This window comes from Passer domesticus, chromosome 8, assembly GCF_036417665.1.
Source record: "Passer domesticus isolate bPasDom1 chromosome 8, bPasDom1.hap1, whole genome shotgun sequence".
NCBI lineage: Eukaryota > Metazoa > Chordata > Aves > Passeriformes > Passeridae > Passer > Passer domesticus.
Window position 1 is genome coordinate 53358774 of NC_087481.1, and position 21124 is coordinate 53379897.

General features: G+C 42.9%; 1 protein-coding gene across 2 annotated transcripts in view; it reads left to right on the forward strand.

Moving 5' to 3' along the window:
- Nucleotides 1-12751: 12751 nt before the first annotated feature.
- INPP5F (inositol polyphosphate-5-phosphatase F) overlaps nt 12752-21124 on the forward strand; it is a 39122-nt gene continuing 30749 nt past the window's right edge. Inside the window, exon 1 of one of the 2 annotated variants that reach the window (XM_064431471.1) lies at nt 12752-13061. In XM_064431471.1, coding sequence (XP_064287541.1) covers nt 12965-13061 — 97 coding nt within the window. In that variant the 5' untranslated portion in view covers nt 12752-12964. Of the gene's footprint in view, nt 13062-13380; nt 13433-21124 lie in introns of those variants that run through there. The other variant, XM_064431473.1, reaches the window with a different exon arrangement.

The following is a 21124-nucleotide window of genomic DNA, read 5'->3' on the forward strand; positions in this document are numbered from 1 at the left end:
CTGGGCACCAAGGACAAATGATCCCAATCTCAGCCCAGGAGCACAAACCCCGTGGGCTGCAGAGAGAAAAACAAGCAGGATGGGGCTGCAGGGGCTGCAGTGGGATTGGACACTGAACTGCAATGTGCACATGGAGCAGAGCTGAGCCCAGGGAGAGACCCCGGCAGCGCTCGTGCATTTTGGGGCCATTTGGGTTCATCCTGGGGGCAGCCCTGGCTGGGCTCTGGTGCTGCCCAAGGTGGATCCACTGAGGCCTTTTAATAAATCCCTGCTTTATTCTTTAGCTCTGTCCAGCCTCTGTTCTAGGTCAGCCTTCTCAAGGCATCAGTCTCTCCTCCTGGGATGCTGCTGATGTCACCTCACCCACCCGAGTGTCCCTGAGGGTCCCAGTGTGGCACAGCTGCCTCCCTGCAGCACCACCACACCTCCCAGGCAGAATTTCCTCCTGCCGTGCTGGAAAAGCAGAAGGACTGCCATGGGAAATGGTTTCCTGTAATAGTGAAGAGAACTTTCTCACCTTGCATGTGCCCACCGTGCTCCCCAGCGGTGTGGGCAGGCTCCGGGGGATCCTGCATTCCTTTTCAAATCCTATAAAAGGTGTCAGGTTTGCACTGGAGCCTTGGGGTCCTGCAGTTCCATTTTTAGCAAACATTGACATATCCAGCATTCTAACAGGGAATAATTTCAGATTTGGCTTCCAAGCTGGGTTTTGAGAACACTGCTTGCACATTACACTCTTGATCTTCACATAAAAACAATAAATATTTCCAGTCTGGGATCTACATGAACATAATTACCTCAACACAGGCATTAGAGTTTGTTTCAATTTATAAACCAAAAAAAAAAAAAGCCATTGGCTCATTTCTGCACCTCTTTATTCCATAACCACAACTCTAAACCTCATTCCAAATCTCAAAATCACCCACAATCCTAATCCATCAGTCTCAAAATAAATACAAGCCTGCAGATTCAGAAAGAACAAACCCAGAATTTTTCCAGCAGCTCTTCTGGAGTGAACACAAGCAGCAGCTCTTAATTTCCTGCTGGCTTGAAACTGAGCACAGCCTAACTGAGGGAAAGGACGGGAAATTGAAGTGGAAAAAGCACTGGGGGAAGGTGTGGTTTCAGATACCTTGCTCTCAGTGACACCTGCTTTTGAGATTAGTGAGCAGGTCAGCGCTGGTGTGATGGGCCTGGCTTTTCCACAGGAGAGAATGAATCAGCCAGCTGCAAAACCAGGCCCTGTATCAATGCTCACCCAGAAAGAGTTTGCAAATTTTACACACTCACTTGAATTTTTGGTTTTTATCAAATGAGGAATGTAGAATTGAGGCATATCTTTATTATTTGTGAGTGTGTATTGTACTTTCCTCTGATAAATCTGAAAAAAGTTATTTCTTTACCATTAGTGATGTTTTCTTGGTTTAATTAAAATGAAACATGCATTCTCAGATTTTACAGAGAGGCTTCAAGCATTTATCTTTATAATTTATTCACATTTTATACCACCCAAGCTACACCACCAAGAGGGTGAAATTCTCTCAGTGTCACATGATGATATTTTTACTTGTCCCTCAGTTTTCCATTGGGAGCTCTACATGAGCCTCCAGTAGTTGCTGGTGGAGCCTGATCCATTGCTGTAATCCCCTCCTGCTGCTTCTTTTCCTGTAACTCTCCTCTCAGGGGCAGGAGATTTAAGGAGCTTTTTATGCTTACAGTTTCCCCTGTCCTCCCTGGTGGATTTTCTGTCTCAAGGACTGAAGAGCCAAAGCTTCCTTTGCTTCCAGAAGCTGGAACGGAGCCTGAGTATATTTATATAAATGACAGAGCCAGAAAAGACTCAATTTTTGCATTAGCTCAGATGGACTTTTCCAGTGTGAGTCAAGCAGGTCACCTGCAGAAGGCACATCTTGGCAAAGCAAAAAATCTAAACTCCTGAAGTTCCTTGGGCTCCATCTGAGACACTTGTTCCTAGCTAACGTGTTTTGTTACATGATGCTCTGCTAAAGGCCAAAACCCACCCAGTGGAAGAACCCAATTGTCAGTGACAATTAAGCATTCATCATACACATTTTGAGATGGTCTAATTAGGTCTAATATCTAATTCAGATTAGGTATTAGATTAAAAATTTTCACTCTCTGGGTTCTCAGGCACTGGGGATTGTTTTCCCACAGAGATGGTGAGTCCCCACCCAAGGGGAGCCGGGTGTTGTGCTTTGGGTTTTTGGGGGACAAGGGGCCTGGATGACCTCGAAGGTCTCTCCCAGCCTCCACAACTCAGCGATTCTGTGACTTAGAGCCACACCAGCAGTGACAAAGAGGTGACAAAGCCGCCCTGCCCAGGCCCCGAGGTCTGGCACCGGGCCGGCGCCATCGCGGCCCCTCCGCTATGACGTCAGAGCGCCGTGACGTAGCGCGGGCGGCGGCCGGCAGGGGGCAGCAGCGCCCCGCGGGTGGCCCGAACCCGGCGGGATTGCGGGAAAAACGGCAGTGACGTCACAGCCAGGAATGGCGCTGAGCGGCGGTGTTTGTGTCGCTCCTATGGCACATACACATCAGTTTGGGCTCAGCACATAAACATCATTTTGAGCTCGGCACATACCAACATTTTGGGCTCAGGTGTTGCTCTTAAAGGTGCCCAAACCCTCCAAAACCTCAAACCTGAAAATAAGAGCAGGATTTAAGTAGTCTCAGTTATTTGCATCAGTTATTTTTCCTTATGCAGACTCAGAAGATGTACTGTGAGGAGCAGGAAGATGAAATGTTTCAGCCCTGCTTTTAAATGAAGTGCTGCCTCAAATGAAAGGTTAGGCTCACAGTCTCCAGGGCTGCCTGCTGACCAGCACTGGGATAGCTACACTTTGATTTCTGAAAAACACATTTTGAGAGGGCAAGATATTAAAATCACAATCATCCTATTCAGTAAATATTTCTTTTGTTGAGGATGCTCTTGGTCAAAGCCAGGCTGGGTCAGAATTCATGTAAGCCACTTTTTCCCTGAGAGGAGGTGATTGCATATCCCTTCAGAGTGACTTCTGTCACCAAGAAAAGCTGCCAAGGAGCCACAAACCTCTGACTCTAAGGATGGCTCCAATCTGTATGATTTGATAGCTGAGACAGCCTTCCCTTGAACAAACTGGGCTGTAAGAAGAGGGCATGTAAAGCAAATATGAAAAATTGGTCTTTGCATGATGGATTAGTGTCCACATAAATTAATCCTATTGTCACAATTGTTGGGGTTTATTTTCCACCTGATTTCCATCTCAGGGAACTTTGCATGCTCCTGTGTGTACTTCTGTAGTCTTTTAATTACCTGATTCCAATGAAATACTCCATGGGCAGAGGTCATGTGCCCATTATTCCAGTTTACAAGTAGCACAGGGAATTATTTGAGTGTCAGTTATCCCAGTGGGGTTGATTCCCAGTGCTCCCCAAATCCTTTTCCTATAGGCATTATAAAACTGTGGCAGGACATATGTTTTTCATTTTAGCATTCTGAAACTGAATCAAATATATTAAACAAAACTGATATTTAAAATTACATCTGACAGAATCAATCCTGTGACCACGGCTGGTTTTGTTAGTATTAAATTGTGTTTGCATTTGGATGCTGTGTTTGATTAAGAGTAGGACAGGAGCTCCTATTTTTAGGATAGTTAGCAAATTTAACTGGAGTTTGTATTTATTTTTTTCACTGTAATTAACATTGCAGCTTGAGGCAAATCAAATCAGCCAAACAGAACAATTGCTTGTGTGCTGCACCAGCTGGTCTCAGAAACCTAATTTCAAACTGGTTTAGTTGAGCAGGAAAATTATTTGGGGACTTGTTCTTGTTTGCTTTCTCATTTTTTGGGGTGGGTTTCTTGGCATATTCAGGGCTGCTTTTTCTGTAAAGAGGTAAATATGTCTGAGGGGGGAGAAATGCAATGTCAGCCTTCTTCTTCTCTTTTTCCCCCTTTTTCCTTCTACAGCTTACAACAGCTACCTAGGAAAAAATAAAAAAGCATTGATAAATGCCACAGAAAGAAACAAAACTCTTAGGAAGGAGGCTTTATTTTCTTAATTAAAACAATAAATGGAGAAACTGTGGCCCAAACCTTCTGGTGAAGTATCTACAGCCTTAGGGAAATGCTGAATCCACTGAAATGTGACAATTCTATCATTTCTCAGGTGGCTCTGGATGCCCAAGTTCAATTTGCACAATATTTCTAACGAGGCAGTGACCTCACAAGGACATGACATGAAGCCCATTGTTCAGCAGGCTCAGAACCCAGCAGGAAGAGGCACAGAAAGCACAGAGGGCTGAGTAGGATGGGTGTTGCAATCTCTTGCAGCTGGCAAGTATTTGCAGTTCTGTGGGATTGCTACAGAAACTTCTACTGCTGCTTGACAGATCCACGCCTGAGACAGGAAAGACAGGGAATGGGTGAAAAGAAGGTTAAAGAAATGTGGAAATGGGCAAAGAGACGGAGATTCATAAAAGTTAAGGGTGCAGCAAATCCTTGTAGGTTGTGAATAGGAAGAGATCACATTACCTCGGTCCTGTCTTGCCTAACCTGTTTTTAAACAACACCAGCAGGGGATAGTGCCCAGATAATGTCACTGAGCTGTCTATTCCCAGGCCTGTTCAGCCAAATGCTCTCTAACTCATTCTTTGTTTGTCTAACTCATTCTTCTGTGCTTATGCACAGTACTTGTAATTTCTGGAATAAGACTTAGGATTGTTTAGCCTCAGAATAAAAAGACTCAGGGGGAAACATTTTCAATGTGTGTAAATGCCTGAAGGGAGGAAGAAAAGAAGATGGGGCTCGACTCTTCTCATGAATGTCCTGTGAAGGGACAAGAGGAAATGGCTGCAAAGTGAAGTACAGGAAATTTCACTTAGAGTTAAGAATTTTTATTTTTCTGTGAAGGTGGTCAAACAGTGGCACAGATTGCCCTGAGTGGGGGTGGAGTCACTGTTTTTGGAGATTCCCAAACCCCTCTGGACATGAACCTGGACAGCCTTCTCCAGCTGATCCTGCTATGAGCAGAGGGCTTGAACCACAGGTACTTTTCAGCCTCCACCATTCTATGCTTCAGCAACACTGGGCACAGAAACCAGTTGTTCTTGTCCTCTTTCCAGCAATTCTTGTGTGTTTCAAGACTGTTTTCCTGTTTCCAATGAGAAACTAGTCCAAAAATCGCTCTTCTTGAAATAATAAATCACAGCTTTGAAGGTTCAGATTACCCTTGATTTCCTTTGGCCTGTTTTCTATAGATAATTCTTAAAATGGTTGTACCAAAGTGAATGTGGAATTCCCACTGAGGTCTGACTCAGAGCAGAGTAAAAGGATTACTGCAGAGGTCTTATGCATAATGCTCCTGTGTATTCACTGTAGTATAAATGGATTTCTTTCTCACTTTTTTGTTACTGGTTCCTCCATCAATTTATGATCTAGGATTATCCCAGAACCCCTGATTAACCAACTGTTCCTGAGCTTGTATTTACACAGATGATTATTACTCTTGAAAATTTTCCCTCTTGCCAGGCATTTCATTCATTCCAGGTAATTTATTCAGCTTGCCACAATGACCTCACGCTGGAATCCTGATACACTGCAGGCTGTCTGACCCTTCTAGCCTGATGAGTTTCCTAAGCACACTTGTTATTCTGTTATTTGGGCTATTGGCAAAGCTCCAGGATAGCACCAAACTAGTGTGTGAACGTTAGTAATCACTCTCCAGAAGAAAATGCCCAAATGTTAGGACTGTGGAGGTGCCAGAAGTGGACCATATCTCCTTAGGTAGTTACAGGGAAATCACAAGGAACAGGATCAAAAGTCATATAAGGTGCAGGCACAACTATTGCCCAGGACTGCTAAACTGTCATAAGAAGAAAGGATGTTGATTCAATCAATGTTTATTATCTTAACTGTTCACACTTCATTGTCTTGCAGGTACGTACTTTAGGGTTTTTTTCTGTTCTTTTCATTTAAGAAAAGATCTAAAATTCTGTGACTCTTTCCCTTTGTTAGGATCAGGATGGTGGCACAGATTTCTCAATATACAGGAAGTTATAACTGCCAGTGGTTTCACAGACATTGGGAAACAACAGGAAATTAGAAACCTGAATACTTTTCCTACTTTCTGGGGCCTCATCCCCTGTCAGTTTTCAAAGGTCAGGACTTACTTCTCCAAGCTGATCGTGTCTCCAGCTGGCCCTACCGGCCTGATGACCTAGTCTACCTCCTGCAACAACACCACCACATGCTTGGCATTTTCCCTTCAGTAATCACTCAGGGACAGCTCTATTTCCTCCTACATCCTATATGGTGTAATGGTGTATATGGCTTCATAAATAAAAGGGTGCCTTGCAATTCTTCGTGTATCTCTTCTCCCAAAGAGGCAATTGACCATTTATATGCAGTTTCTAGGATATTTTAAAATTTTGTTTAGGAATGCCTTTGACCTTATCTCAGAAACACCAGGTGAAGCTGAGTCATTTGTGTAGCTCCATACCTGCCAAAGTGTTACAGCCCTTTGATTTATCACACATAGCTGTGGAGCCAGGGTAAAAACCTATTACAGAAATGCAGTATAGAAATTGTTCAGATAGATAGATGCTGTAATATAATTAAAATATCAAAGTGAAAAGCACATTGCCAAGTGTTTCATGTGGCTCTTATTCCACCTTTCTCCAATCTTGCTTCTCATTGGCAGTCTCCCTCCACAAATACAGAACCTGACTGACTCCAACAAAAATACAGAACTTCCCTGATTAGTTTGAGATATGACCATACATAAATCCTATTTTATTATTATTTCCATAAAAATAGAGTTTGCTTTCATTTATCGGCATATAAATACAAATATAAACTGTTGCCATGGCAATTTAAAACATTTTACACATATCAATATAGTCAGGCTACAAGACTTTTGCATAGTAGGGAACAAATGTTACCTTTAGTCATAAATGTAAAAATGTGGTGCAAAGAACCAGCTATGTGTTCAAGGACAAGGACTCACACTTTCTGATTTTCAATCCTCTTTTTCAGTCTCATGTCTATCTTCTTTCCCTAGGTTTGACAATGACCTACATAGCATTGCACAAGAAAAGCAAAGCCAGCAATAAACACTTTTAGCCTGTATATAGCAATGATCATCTCTCCCAGTCACTCAAGTATAGAACATATAATCTCACAGGAAAATAAAGTTCTTTTAATCTTCTGGTTTCGTCCTTTGAGAGTCATAAGAATTCTAATTACCAGCACAGTACTTAACTGAGCATCAAGAGCTTGAGGATTGCCAGATCTGTACAGGACTTTTTTATCCACATGGCACAGATGAAGGAAAAGCTGATAAGTGTTTTTTGACCTAAATTGTTGCCTGGCAGCTAGAGATTCTGCTCTTGGGAGGAGAGAGTTGAGTGTCACTTTCTGAACTTCACACATCCCTACTCCTCTTAAACTGAGGTGTATCTGCAGTGTAAATGCAGCACCATGTAGAGGCTGAGGTTCTGAGGTTCTGTAAATATGAGTTCTCGTGGAGACCTGTGGTATGTGTGTCAGTGAGGATTTTTATGGCTCCAAATCTCTGCCAGAGTAATTTCATTTACAGTGTTAAAAACAATCACCTCATCTGTGTTGGTGAATCTGTCTGAGACACAGCAAGGCTTCCAGAAGAGCACTCTTACTGTTCCACCTCATGGCATTTGGGAAAGGTGATGGTCCCTGAAAAAACTCCTTTGGATGACACTCTCTGAGGCTCATCCCAGGGCTCTGCTGTTCCATATGTGAGCGCATGAATTGAGTTCCTTAAGGGTTGCAACAGAAAACAGGAGATCGTCAGAACTGCCTCTGACAGGCTCCAGCTGCTGAGGGGTCTGTAGGACAAAACTAGATCTAATCTTAAATAAAGAGTTATAGTTCTGAAGCTGGATCCTCAGCAGCAGCTGTTCAGTTCTCCAAACCTTTTCCAATTCTATGGCACTGCCTCCTGACGTAGGCACGGTTGGCATTAACGTGTCCATACCTTGGACATGATCTGATTCAGACTTGCACTGTCTGAGTGACACCAAGGTAAATCCTGACCCCACAAAATCAGGCTCCTTCTAAGGCTAGGTAAGTTTGTTCTAACTTCAGTTACTGTTTCATAAATAGTATTTAATAGGTTATTGTGCATCTGCAAATGCAGTTGACAATATGCTGCACAAATGCTTGTGGCTATCCAGCGCAGGCATGGGACAGGAATAGAAACACACAGCTGGGAAGGAGGAAAGGATTATTTGAGCTGGCTTTAGCAGCATCCAGTGTTGTTGCTGAATGTCACAGCGTGTCAGACCTTACTCTGCAAAGGTCCCTCTGGAACAACTTCTGGGGTGAGGAAAGGAGAGTTTGACCCCAAGTTAATTTGTGACATAGGCTTTTCCTGCAGCTGTACATGTGCTATTTTGAAAACATATTATTCTCAATATAGAGAATGGAGTGGTATAATATAAATATTTATGTTAAAACTTTATTAATTGAATGCAGTATAAAGTAATTCTCCATCACAACTCGGTAATGCTTAAATCCTGGAATGCTGAGACCACTGCCTTCCAAGCTGATGAAAAATGCCTCATCATCTTATCCCTTAAACACCTCGTTCTGTTATTGACCTTGCCTTTTGTGATGGCTCTAAATGCCTGGAAGCTGAGCAGACGTTGCTGGCTCTGCACACACCTCACACAGTGGGATCCTTATCAGAACTGGAGCTCCTGGGCATGACACGAATGTAAACAATGCATCATCATTCACAAATATTGTATAAATAATGAGTGCCAGGAGAACAAGGAGCAAGAGGAATGTGATTCAACCCCCACCACCACTTTTCCTGCATTTATTTCCACCACATATGACTGACAGATTTTTGCACTGAATAGCTAATACATTTCCTTTTCCTAGGGCAGCCAAACCCAGGGAAAAGTGACAAAAAGACGTGTATAACACTTCAGCACTTGGCAACTTCTGCTGTTCTTTGGGTGTCATTTGATGCTTGGCCTCCACAGTATTCATAGTCATGCAAAAATAAAAGTAATGTAAAAAATGTACATTTATTTGTGCAAAAATGGAATATATATATATATACACATATACATATAGTTACTTTTGCTGTTTTACTGTCTAATCTATGGGTACACCTTGTGGAAGAAGCTAGATTCAGTAGACATCAGTAACATTGCAAAGATGAGGATTTTTTTTGTTTCTATAATATCCAAATAGAAAAAAAAAAAAACGTAGGGAAATTAAAGCAACTTCCAAGAAAGCTAATTGCAAAATTAATTCAAATTGGCTAAATGGTATCAGAACAAAAAACCTTTTAAAAATATTTTTTCTAAAAGACTAATTCCAGTGATCCTGAAATTTTACTTTTTATCCTTTCTAAAGGCAGAATTTTTCTTTTTGTAATGTGAGCTATCTTGCTCTTTAGAAAAACCCCAGCCAAAATGAAAAGTAAAGAAAGGGAGCTAAGTTATTCCAAAGGGTAATCAAACCATTAACTTCTTCAGACTGAGGAAAAGAGTGTAGAATCTGTTCTGAATGAGATGCAAATTTGATTACAGTGGCCATGAAGAACAGCCTGCTGTTTACTTTGGAAAAATTACGAATTAAATGTGGCCTTGGTATAGTATAAACTGTATTTTAACTGAGGAAGGCAGCCCAACAACACAGTAAGGAATCTTTTTATGTGCACCGGCTTGGTAGTTGGCAAAGTGCAATTTGCAATTCTGGAATAAAACAATTGTAGGCAGTCAAAACATTCTCATTTGTTTTTGAAAATGGTCCCATTGATTTGCTCTTAAGAGCCAGTGCACCAGAGGGAAATCAATACACTGTCCACAAGCCATAGAGTATATTGCAGATATTAACCACATACACGTTGCTTTGAAGGAAGAAGGTTGTTCTCTTCCCAGTGCTCACTGAAATAGAAATATTCCCATGGCAAGTAAGACATTTTCATGGTGAAAGAGGAAATACCAGAGTTCTTCTTCCTTTAGAGATAACTACAGCTGCCACAAAAAGCTTCTTCAGTGAAAAGAAAGCTAAAAATAAATTCAGGCAAAAATTCTTATGCAGAACTGCTTTCCCTGGGTTTTGAGAGTTTTCATTTTCTTGCCAAAAAGCTAATGTTCACGCCAGTAGTTTTGTATTTTTCTGTTATAAAACACAACACACAACTATTTTTCAGTAGTGCATTTACAGGCACCTCAGAAAATGTTCTAGTCCCAAACAAATCTCTTTTATCCACTATGTTGCCTGCCAGGAGACCCTTTTGTGTTACTCTTGTTCTGAGGATGTTCCCTCTCAAAGCAGACTCTCCAGTCTCGGTTTGATGCATAGCAGACCCTCTCTAAAAAGCACACAAAAGCTTTGTCAAAAACATATTTCAGAATATTCAGGAGGTTCTCTTAGTGGAGTTTCTTTCCTCATATTTCAGAAGAGGAAAGAAACCTCACTAACAGAACCTCCCTAAGCTCCAAAGGAACACAGAAGCACATGGAACACAAAGGGATGAATATAGAGAGGACAAAGCACAGGTGGGTTAAAAACTAGCAAGGAATATGAAGGGTAACAAGAAAGGCTTCTGTAGTTACTTTGGCACCAAAAAAGATGACCCAATATTTTTCTAATGCCAGGAGCATTGAGGCCAAACAAACAAAAAAAATTGTTTCACGACTTTTTAATGATTAACATTTAGAAATAAAGTTCCTCCCACTGTCTACAGTGCCATTTCCAAATCTGGTACCCTTTGCCTCAGGAAGAGTGATGTATTTGTCCAATCTATCCAGCCAATTGTACTTCCAAGTGTGGAGTGTTACTAAATCACATCCTTTTCCAACGTTCCAATGTCAACCAACATTTAAACCTGAACTCAAGCTGCTGGCAATCAGGTAATTCTGAGAGTGCATGACTAATTGTCAGCCCACGCGTTTCCTTACCATCAGCTAGTGACAATGAATTGCAAAAATGCAAAATTAATCTTTCAGTTTTTTCCCCCTATGCTAACTGAAGCTGAAAGGCTCATGAAAACAGCACCCAGCTGTGAATCTATGGAAAACACACTGAATGAAAACAGAAAACTACCCACAGGGGGGAAAAAAAAAAGCTCAGATCAAAGCATGAAAAAGGGCAAAACAAAAGTCTGTCCTTGAAATCCCTGCAAGCATTTTAATGGTGCCCCCATGCACTGTGCTACAGCACTGAACTACTTGGGAAACGCAAGCAGAATAGAGATGATATTGCAAGAGAGAAATATTTAGTGAATGATAGTGCAGGCTAAAGACAAAAATAATGTTTTGACCCACTGAGAAGCTCAGTTCCTAGTCCCAAAGCGGAAAAGTTCTGAAGTACATGCTTATCTTAAAAGATGTTAATGTTCAATTAAAGCTGTTTAAATTATACATCTAAAGTCATGCCTGCACTTAAATGCTTTTTTAGACTGGCTGCTCAGTACCTCCCAAAATCAGGCTCTTCCCTGGCCCTTCAATGTTCACATTTATTAATGAGATTTCTCATTTCTTAATGTCCTTTAGTCACTTAGTATTTTGCAGCATCGCTAATATATATCAATGGAGAAAAATAGCATGAGAGAAAGCAATCTTTTCAAAGAGTGGTTTGAAAGTAGTGTTTTCCTCCTACTGCAGGTGGTTTAACAATAATTGCTAAATGTTTTAATTTGCGAATTGAAGCAGCCAGCAGCCTTTCTGGGATGCCAGGTGCCCACCAGAGCTGCAGGGTGTGGAGCAGTGACAAGTTTGCAGGTACACCTTCCAGTGTTGCCTGCAGAAGATACAGAGGGAATGATTTGCCCTTTCATCAGGAGGTGCTGCCTTTTGAATAAATATTTAAAATAACGACGAGCCCTGCGCTGTGGTCCTGAGATTTCCTTTCACCACGAGTTATAACCGTGTATCATCCTCTGAGGGCTGAGGGCAGCGGAACTGAGGGGAGAGGGGATCAGGAGAGAGGGAATGAAGGGAAGGGGGCTGAGGGGAGCGGGGATGAGGGGAAAGTGAATGAAGGGAAAGGGGCTGAGGGGAGCGGGGATGAGGGGAAAGTGAATGAAGGGAAAGGGGCTGAGGGGAGCGGGGATGAGGGGAAAGTGAATGAAGGGAAAGGGGCTGAGGGGAGCGGGGATGAGGGGAAAGTGAATGAAGGGAAAGGGGCTGAGGGGAGCGGGGATGAGGGGAAAGTGAATGAAGGGAAAGGGGCTGAGGGGAGCGGGGATGAGGGGAAAGGGGCTGAGAGGAGTGGGGATGAGGGGAAAGTGAATGAAGGGAAAGGGGCTGAGGGGAGCGGGGATGAGGGGAAAGTGAATGAAGAGAAAGGGGCTGAGGGGAGAGGGAATGAAGGGAAAGGGGCTGAGGACAGTGGGGAGGAGGCGAGCGGACTTCGGGGAGCTAACTGAGGGGAGTCGGAGCTGAGGGAAGCTGATGTAAGGGGAAAGGGCTGAGGGGAGCTGATCTAAGGGAAGCCGGGGCTGAGGGGGGCTGATCTAAGGGGAACTGATCTAAAGGAAGCCGGGGCTGAGGGGAGCTGATGTAAGGGGAGCCGAGCTGAGAAGGGGCTGAGGGGACGGGGCTGAGGGGAAGGGGCCGAACGACCCCGAGCACCGTCGGGCAGGGTCGGGGACGCAGCCCCGCCCCTCGCAAGCCCCGCCCCCTGCTCTGCCCCTTTAAGCGCGCGCGGGGCGGGGCCGGGCGCTGTCACGTGCGGCGGCGGGAGCGGAACCCGGGCTCGCGCCCGCTCCGCCCGCTCGCGCTCCGGCTCCGGGGCAGCGCCCGCGAGCGCGCGCGCGGCCGCTCGGGAGCGCGCGCTCCCCCCGCGCCGGCCATTCCCCCTTCCGCCCCGGGGCCGCGCGCGGCGGCGGGAGCGGCGGGAGCGCCCCTTCCTCCCGCGCCGCCCTCCGTCCCTCAGCGCCCGGCGGCTCCCAACGTGCCAGCATGGAGCTGTTCCAAGCCAAGGACCACTACATCCTGCAGAGCGGGGAGCGGGCGCTGTGGTGCAGCCGCAGGGACGGCAGCCTGCAGCTGCGAGCCGGTGAGACCCCCGCGGCCGCGCCCGCCCGGGGAGGGGCGGGCTGGGAGCCAGCCGAGCGCCGGGGTTGGCGCGGTGACCCCGGCGGTGCCGCGGCGGTTCGGTGGCGCTGCCCAGCGCCGCCCGGGCCGCGGAGGTCAGCGAGTGCCGGTGCCGTGAAGCAGCGCTGCTCCGCGCCCGGAGAGAGCCGGAGCGGTGCCGGCGGCCGAAGGCATCGCTGGGGCGAGGGGCCGTGCGGGGCTGGTGTCAGCCTTACATAAGGGATGCTCCCGGGGCACGGGCGTTGCGTCCTCGGGAGGGTGGGTGCCGTGGTGGCCTCGTCCGGGGGGAATTGAACAGGTGGCTGCACTGGGTAGGGACCGGGTGTCTGTAAGGTGCGTTCCATTCCTTTGAGGTTCTGTGATTATGTGGCTTCTAAAGTGCTTCTGAATTATTCGGTGGTTACAGGCTGTGTAAGTGACAATTTCACAGAGCTCCGCTGTGTATTATTATAAGTCTGATTAATATAAGTCTGGAGGGAAGGCAGCGCGAGCAAAAATTGAGCTGGAGTTGTGTCAAAAGGGGGTTTTGAAACAATGGTAATCACCCTGTCCTACCTAGGTGGTTACTCAGTAAAGGCGTCTATAAAATAAAATGCCACCCCTGGGAGTTATCTTGCTTTGTGGGATGTGTGCTCCCTGCCCATGGCCGGAGGTTGGAACAAGATGGTCTTTAAGATCCCTTCCAAGCCAAACCATCCCATGAGTTTTCATCATTTTCTGTGATTCTGATAGGTAGCTTTGATGTAAAGGACCATGCTGACCCTGCTTATATGAGAAAGAAACTCTAAGTAGCTGGGTGTTTCACCAAACGTGTTGTAGGCTGCGTAGATGTTACTTACAGCTTTCTGAAATTGGGATCTGTGTTATGCCAAAAAAGGTGGCTAAATGTGTATATGACCAGGCTGGCTGTCCGAGTACAGCAGACTTTATGAGCTTCTGTGAAAGGTTGGACAAACTTTAAACATAAACATTAAATACCGTTGTTATCTGTGTTTTTTCAAAGAACTGTTTTTCATGCTGCACTTTCTTGTGTTCTGTTTTCATCCTTGGGTTGTGTCTTCTCAGCGCAGTTTGTTTGCATCTCTCAGATAAAACTGCAATCTGTGTCAAGTTAGCATGACTAATTCTTGTCCATCAACTTCACTAATCCAGCAATACTCTGATTTGCAAGTGACCTTACAAAATAATTGGTGTTGAGCTAGCAGACAGCACTGCTAGTCAGTGAAATGTGTGCTTTCACAGGGGGGAAAGCCCCTCAGGTTTAGGTTTGTGATGGTTACAGCCGTCTGCATGGGCTGAAAGCTCTTCCTTGACCCACAGTAATTAAAACACATAATGATCTGTAGTTCTGGAGATTAGAGCTTGATAACTTTAACTTTTAAAAGCATCAGTGCCTTTCTTTCACGCAGCCATTGCTGTGTTTTATTTTTTCTTGCTGTCCCTTAACCTCCTGGGGGCTTTGCCAGTGCCCAGCAGTGTGTCTGCCTGCTGTTCCAGCAGCATTTTGTCCTTTGCCTGCCTCTGCATTTTCAGGCAGCTTCCATGTGATCCCTGTTGTGTGTGACCTGCAGATTCACCAAAGGTAATGTGATATTGAAGTCCCCTGGCCTGCTTGAAACTCGCAATTGTTAGCAGTGCTTTCCCATTCCCATGTGTTTGTTTCTCCAGCCCTCCCTGTGGATCATCTTCTTGACAGTGGACTCCAGGTCTGTGAAATGAAATACCTTAGCAGCTTGAAAGTAAGCCCAAGAAAGAAACAGTTCTCTCACAGGAAGTGTTTCTTGGATCAATAGCTCTTTCTTGTATTAAGACAAAACTGCATATCCTCAAGTTTGCAATTTTATTACATTTGACCGTTTATTATTGAGGCCAATTTCATGCCCGGAAATGAGTAAATGGATTTCTGTGTGATGAGTCACTGCCGTGTTAAAAAAAAAACAACAAAGTCATAACTTGTGTTCATTGACATGTTTAATAATCTGTCAAAAGGCTGTGATGTAGCTCTGTGTCTCTGCTTGGTTTCAGAGGTCTGGGTTTTTAAAATTCTGTCTCACAGAGGCTGCTCTGAATGGATCTTTGCACATTCATGGGTTGAAATAGATAATGCTGGTAAACCTTGCAAATCATTACTTGAGAGGGTAGGTCTGAATCTAAAGAGCTGATGCTAAGATTTAAATACTCCCTCAACTGTAAAGGCATGTTCAGAAATTTGCCAATATTGAGAGCTGTATTTCTGACCTCTTTGAATCATGGAGATAACAGCTTGAATAAAAAAAAAAAGCAAATAATCTTGGTAAATATTTGCCATAAGCAAAGTCTGAGGTTGGCCCTCATTTGAAGGATGTCAGCCTGTGTTTACAAGATGTTTCTGGGGTTTTTTTTATTCTCTAAAGTGAAAGCACTAATGAGTCACCTGCAGGAAATCCATGAATCACTTTGGCATCATAGACTTTTTTTTGTTTTAAATAATTTGGCTGTTGAGAGTGTGCATTTTTCAATGTAGTGAAAAAACATGTGCTGTTCAGCCATGCCTTAAATGCCTTACATCAGGTCTTGGTCAGGGTTTCACTCTTGGATTACTTTGTTAATGCTCTGTGTGGCTGGTCTGGACTGGAGTTCTACACAGATTAGAAATACTTTTTATTGAAGATGTTTGTATAAATTGTGTTTATATTTGCATATGTATACATATATATGTGTGTGTGTAAAGGCTAAAAAGTGTTGAAGACACTGAATTTTTCTCACCATTTTTTAACAGCACTAGAAGGAATGAGAATGTTATGGTGTAAAGCTTCTATTATCATTGTGCTGGCCTTGATAGTCCTCCAGGAAGTAATGTCAAATTAGATTGGGAACAGTTGTTACTAAAACTATTTATTCTAATTGTGCTGATTCCCATTGCTCTGGAGAAGAAAACTTACCAAATATTTTGAGGGATACACAGATTGCAATTAATCTAACCCAGCTTTTGGGGATGTCATGCTCAAAGACTCAGTTGCCTCTGCCTGAAAGAGTAAGATGGGTTAAGCTGTGTTTTACCTCTGGAGCTCTAAACTAGAGGCAGATGAGCATTTGTTTGTTTCAAACAAACACTTCAGGAATTTATTGCTACAGTATTCATTTTCATCTGTTGAAAATGGTTGTGAGTCAGCAACTGAAGCGATGCACTTTAAATACTTTCAATGAGGGATGTGTTACCAACAGTATTTTCAGAGTAGCAGGGGACACACTTCAGGTCAGGTGTCTTAGTCTGATAGTGTGAAATCATCTCTGAATCACAAATCATAAGGCCATGTAATATTCCAGCTGTGTGCTTGCCTTTCTCCTCCAAGGCATTGCAGGAGTCATGTAGAAATGACTTGTCAGAATTCCTGAGCTGCTCTTCATGGCTGCAGACTGGAGGAGGAAGAGCAGTTCCTTTGTGGGAGCCTGGAAGTGCTCAAGTGAAGGCTTTGAGCTAATGAATGGTGTAAGGAGTGATGCACTGCCTCCAAAACGTGTATTGCTAAGTTTGGGTCTGCAGAGCACTCCTAGACTGGCTCTGGGGGTGACAGCCTGAGTGTGAAGTCATGCTGCTGAATTATTTCATACCAAACTGCCTTCCTGAATTTCTGTAGTATGTCTTGGAAACTGCCTGTCTATTCTGGGAGATGAATTCCACAGGAGGCTGGAGCTTTAGTATTTCAAGTCACTTCAGAAGGAACCTCAAGCTGTTTTTTGACACCTTTTTAGCTGCAGTGGGTACTGCACTGTTTCTCACCCTTGCTTGCTCATTCTGTTCCTGTGTTCCCTCCTCTCTCTTGGTTGTCAGCACCACGTCCTTGTGGTGTGTGACAAACCAGATGTCAGACCTGATCTGCATTAGCTGCAGCCCAGCGAGAATGTGGGCTGAAAAAACCAGCAGCACTTGGGTCCCTGTTGCTGCTTTTACCTTGTGAAAGAGAACAGAGGGGACCAGGTATCCTTCCTCTGATTAAATATTGCATACATTACTCACTCTATGCAATATTTAGTCACTGTTGTAGCTTCTGACTCTGAGGTGAGATCTTCCTATATATTCATAAGAGAGAAATTATATTTTCTACCTTTTATAAGTAAAATCTACTTTTTAATTCCATACATGGCTCTTTTTATAGAGCATAGTAAACCTAAAAGTGAGACTTAAGTGGGTTGGTAGTGTGTTAAAGCCTGGCCTGGTGAGAATGAAATACACCTTGAGGTGAGGTGCTTCTTTACTTTCCTGTAGAGTGTTAGCAGGTGGTGAATTGAATATGACAAGGGTGTTCTGTAACTATGATATTTTATGAAAAATCCTCTGTTAGGATTTTTCCCCTTCTGAGGAGCTGAGGGCCTCAGGGAAGAAATGTAAACAATAACTATCTGCTGCTGTGGAATGCAACAGGTGCAGCTGTGGCTGGTGCATGTTGGGTGTTTCTAATTAATGGCCAATCACAGGTGCAGCTGCATTGCACTCTGAGAGTCACAAGATTTTGTTAGGCATTCTATTCTTGTTCTTTGTAGCCTTCTGATGATCTTCTCTCTGTTCTTTTAGTATAGTTTTAATGTAGTATTTTAATATAATAAGATAATAAATCAGCCTTCTGAGAAACATGGAGTCAAGCCTCATGTCTCCACACATGAGGAGTTCCCAACACTGTTCCCCTCTCATTTTTTCTCTTTTTCCTTCTCTGAAGAGTTCTGGAAATGTCAAACTTGTCCCAACTCAGATGTGTAGATTTCTTGGCATTCCTGTCCATGCTGAAATGACCTGAGGTTTTAAATACAGGAAAAACTCCTAATGCTTCCTATCTTGATATTCTGGTGTTGCTGGTTCTCTTTTTTTTGCCTTCCGCTGGAATGAAAATGAATCTAATTCAAGTGGATTTCTTTGGCTTATATTTTGCTGGCAGAGATGACTCATCTTTGATTTCATGAGTTAGTATTAACTAAATATTGAGTAGGAAATTGCAGACTAACTGCAGCTAAAATATTTATAACAGAGGACACTGATTTCAATTAAGAAAGGTCTGCATCTGCACCAAGGGTTTGAGGTTTTTTCATGAGAACACTGCTCTTCTTGTTAGGTTGTTTCACAGTTTAATGCTGGGGGTGATATTTCATCTGTATGTGTAGGGAAACATGAAAACTTTTGTGATTCCAAGTTTTGAACTCTGAACTGCAGGACAAGGCAAGGCACTTGTTTGATATGCTGCTTGTGTTCTTTCAAAAAAACTGTTGCAGATTGGAATGGGATAGAAAATAAAGTAATGGGAGTGGAGTACCAAGAAGAGGAGAAATTATTGGTTGTGTATCTAGAGGAAAAACTTGGAAATAGTGCAGAAACTGTTTTTTATTAAAGCTTGGCTTTAGTAAACAGGAATATTAATACTTAATCGCCAATTGTATTTTCTTGCTCCAAACATCTTCCCCAATAAAAACTGGGAGAGGACTTTTTTCCTGAAAAGCTGAACCCAGATGAATGAAATAGCAATTGAACACTGAGGTTTTCCATTTAAGGGAGAAACCTACTTGAATAGAGCCCTGGAGCAGAGTTTGCTGAGTCTCTGAAAACTGAAAACAAGGCCTTGAACATCCTTTGAACTGGAAACCAGAATTCTGAGCCAAATTTAAAAGTAAATGACCTTGCCCAAGAGGTAATTGCAGGATGTAAATGGCAAATATCCTGGTCTGTCATTAATTGTTATATTTCAGTTTGTTTCGTTGTCTCTATTTCAGTTAAGAAAAAACAGCCACTTTTGCACATAGGGGTGATGGTTACGTTTTTCCCTATATTTGCATGCTTTCCAGTAACATTTAAATAATATGTTGCTGCTTGTTAACTGAGTAGTCAAATTGTCCCCAACAATTAAAAGAAAATATAAATAAAGGGAGGAATATGAGGGGGGGTGGGGTGTACTGGTTTGAAATCCTGTCTGTTCCTCAAACACATGGCAAATTTTTGAGTATAACTCCCATATTTAGTGTTAGAAATGGTTGTTTCCAATCCATAACTCTTCTTGTGCTTTGAGACTGATTAGTTGGACAATCAGAGAGGAAAGTTAATTTTGGCATCAGAAGAACAGGTGACAGTGAGGGAAAACTTTACCTTGCTTCAACTTGGCTCACTCTGTAATTCTCTCATGGCTCTTAAGGAGCATTAGCAAAGCCAGCTCAGTGATTAGTAAAACAAACTAATTTCCATAATTGTGAAACCCTTCTGCTCAGTAAATGTTTATATTTTAATTTTTTGAGCACAGAATAGCTTTCTTGTGCTCTTCTTTCAGTGTAGCTGTAGCTGAGCAAACTTTTAATAGACAGTCTTCGGAATGAGTGAACATAGTGTTTAAGCTGTCACTTTTGTAAGTAGGTTTAAATAAAATCTTTCTCCTGCCTGATTGATGGTTTCCTTCTTGCAGAGTAAATAGGATTTTAAAAAATGCAGACAACCTACTGCTTTCTTAGCTTTAAGGGTATACCCTCAAACAACTTGAGCTTTGTTGAAATACCAGCTAAAAATGGGGATAAATGTGTTTTGGTGTGGAATAATATTAATTAGTGCAGAGTTGTTGCTTTTGGAAGGATAAAAGATATTTTTTCCTTTTCTATTTTACTTCTCAGAAGATGTGTTTGCTAACAGAGTTCAGCAATGTGAAGAATAAAGGGAAGCTCTAAAGTTAAAAAGAAAAAAAAAAGCCAAACCAACCAAGCAAAAAACCAACCCTCTGAGCTCCAGTGGCCTGGCACTTATTTGCATTTTAAGAGTCCCTGCTGGGCGGTTTTCTGAGTGGTATTTACAGGTTTGTGGAAGGGTTGTGAGGAACTGATTCTTATCTCAAAGGCTTGAGATGCACATAACAGCTTGTTGAGTATATTACCCATCAGTGGACTCTGCAGTGGGGTGCACACAGCTTGGGGGTGCTCAAGGCAGTGCACTGGGGTGTGGGAAGAAAATAATTTGTACCATTAATAAAAATAAACACTGCCTTCAAATAATGTTTATTTCACCCATTAAAAACCTCCTCTCTTTTGTATGTTTTATAATACATATAAATTATTTGTGTTCTACTGGACAAATAAATATACATCTTTGGGATACGTGCTAATTTTGTTTTCCTTGGTGTGGCGTTTGATAAAGAAGTTTGGAGGCCACTGATGCACAGGGCCAGACTGTGTTTGGAGCAAACACTGGTGACAGCAGTTTGTTTGCACTTCCAGCACAGGGGTTCCTTGTGCAATTCCCTGTAACTCTGGACACTCTCCAGACAACTGAACATTTCCCGTATGTTTGCCAGTCTCCCAAGCAATGCCTGGTGACTCAAGGGATTTTCTGACTGCATCAGAATACAAAGAAGTATTTCTTTATCAAGATGAGTAGTAGGGACTCATTTTTGTTAGTTGCTTTTTCCTGCTTTGGCAGCAGCACTATAAATGTATTATTGTGTGCTGCCATCCCCACTGCTTTAAATCTGTCACTAAATTGTACTTGACTTGTTTGTGTTCATCTCTTTTAATGCTGAGATGTTGAAGGGAAGTGTCCCAATAAAGCAGGTGATTAGCTGAAGGGATACTTGTTTAAAGTTTGGAGGAGAACATGCAAGTAAATAAAGTTAACAGTTCACAGCAATTAAGAGCTTGTAATACTGATGTCTTAACGCTTCATCTTTCTGCAAGTAGCTTAAAGACAGTTTTAGAAATCTGTGCTGAAAGGAAAACTCAATTAGCCCAAGTTTTATTTGCATAAGTAGTACTTTATTTCCTCCAGGAGAAAGAAGTTCAACTTTATATTCTTAAATCTTCCCAGTTAATTTGTAATCTCTTAATCCTGGTTAAAATTCCAGAACACTATTCAAAGATGAACTGGAACTCGGAAGCAGACTTTCTTTGGAGAAGCCACAGTAGGTCATAAAGGTCAAATAATGCTAATAATAAAGTCTTGCAGTTGTTTTTGATCTGAAGCAGACACAATTTAAAGAAAAAAGCCCCCTGAAATCTATTTTAAAATATTGAATCTCCTTCCTGAATATT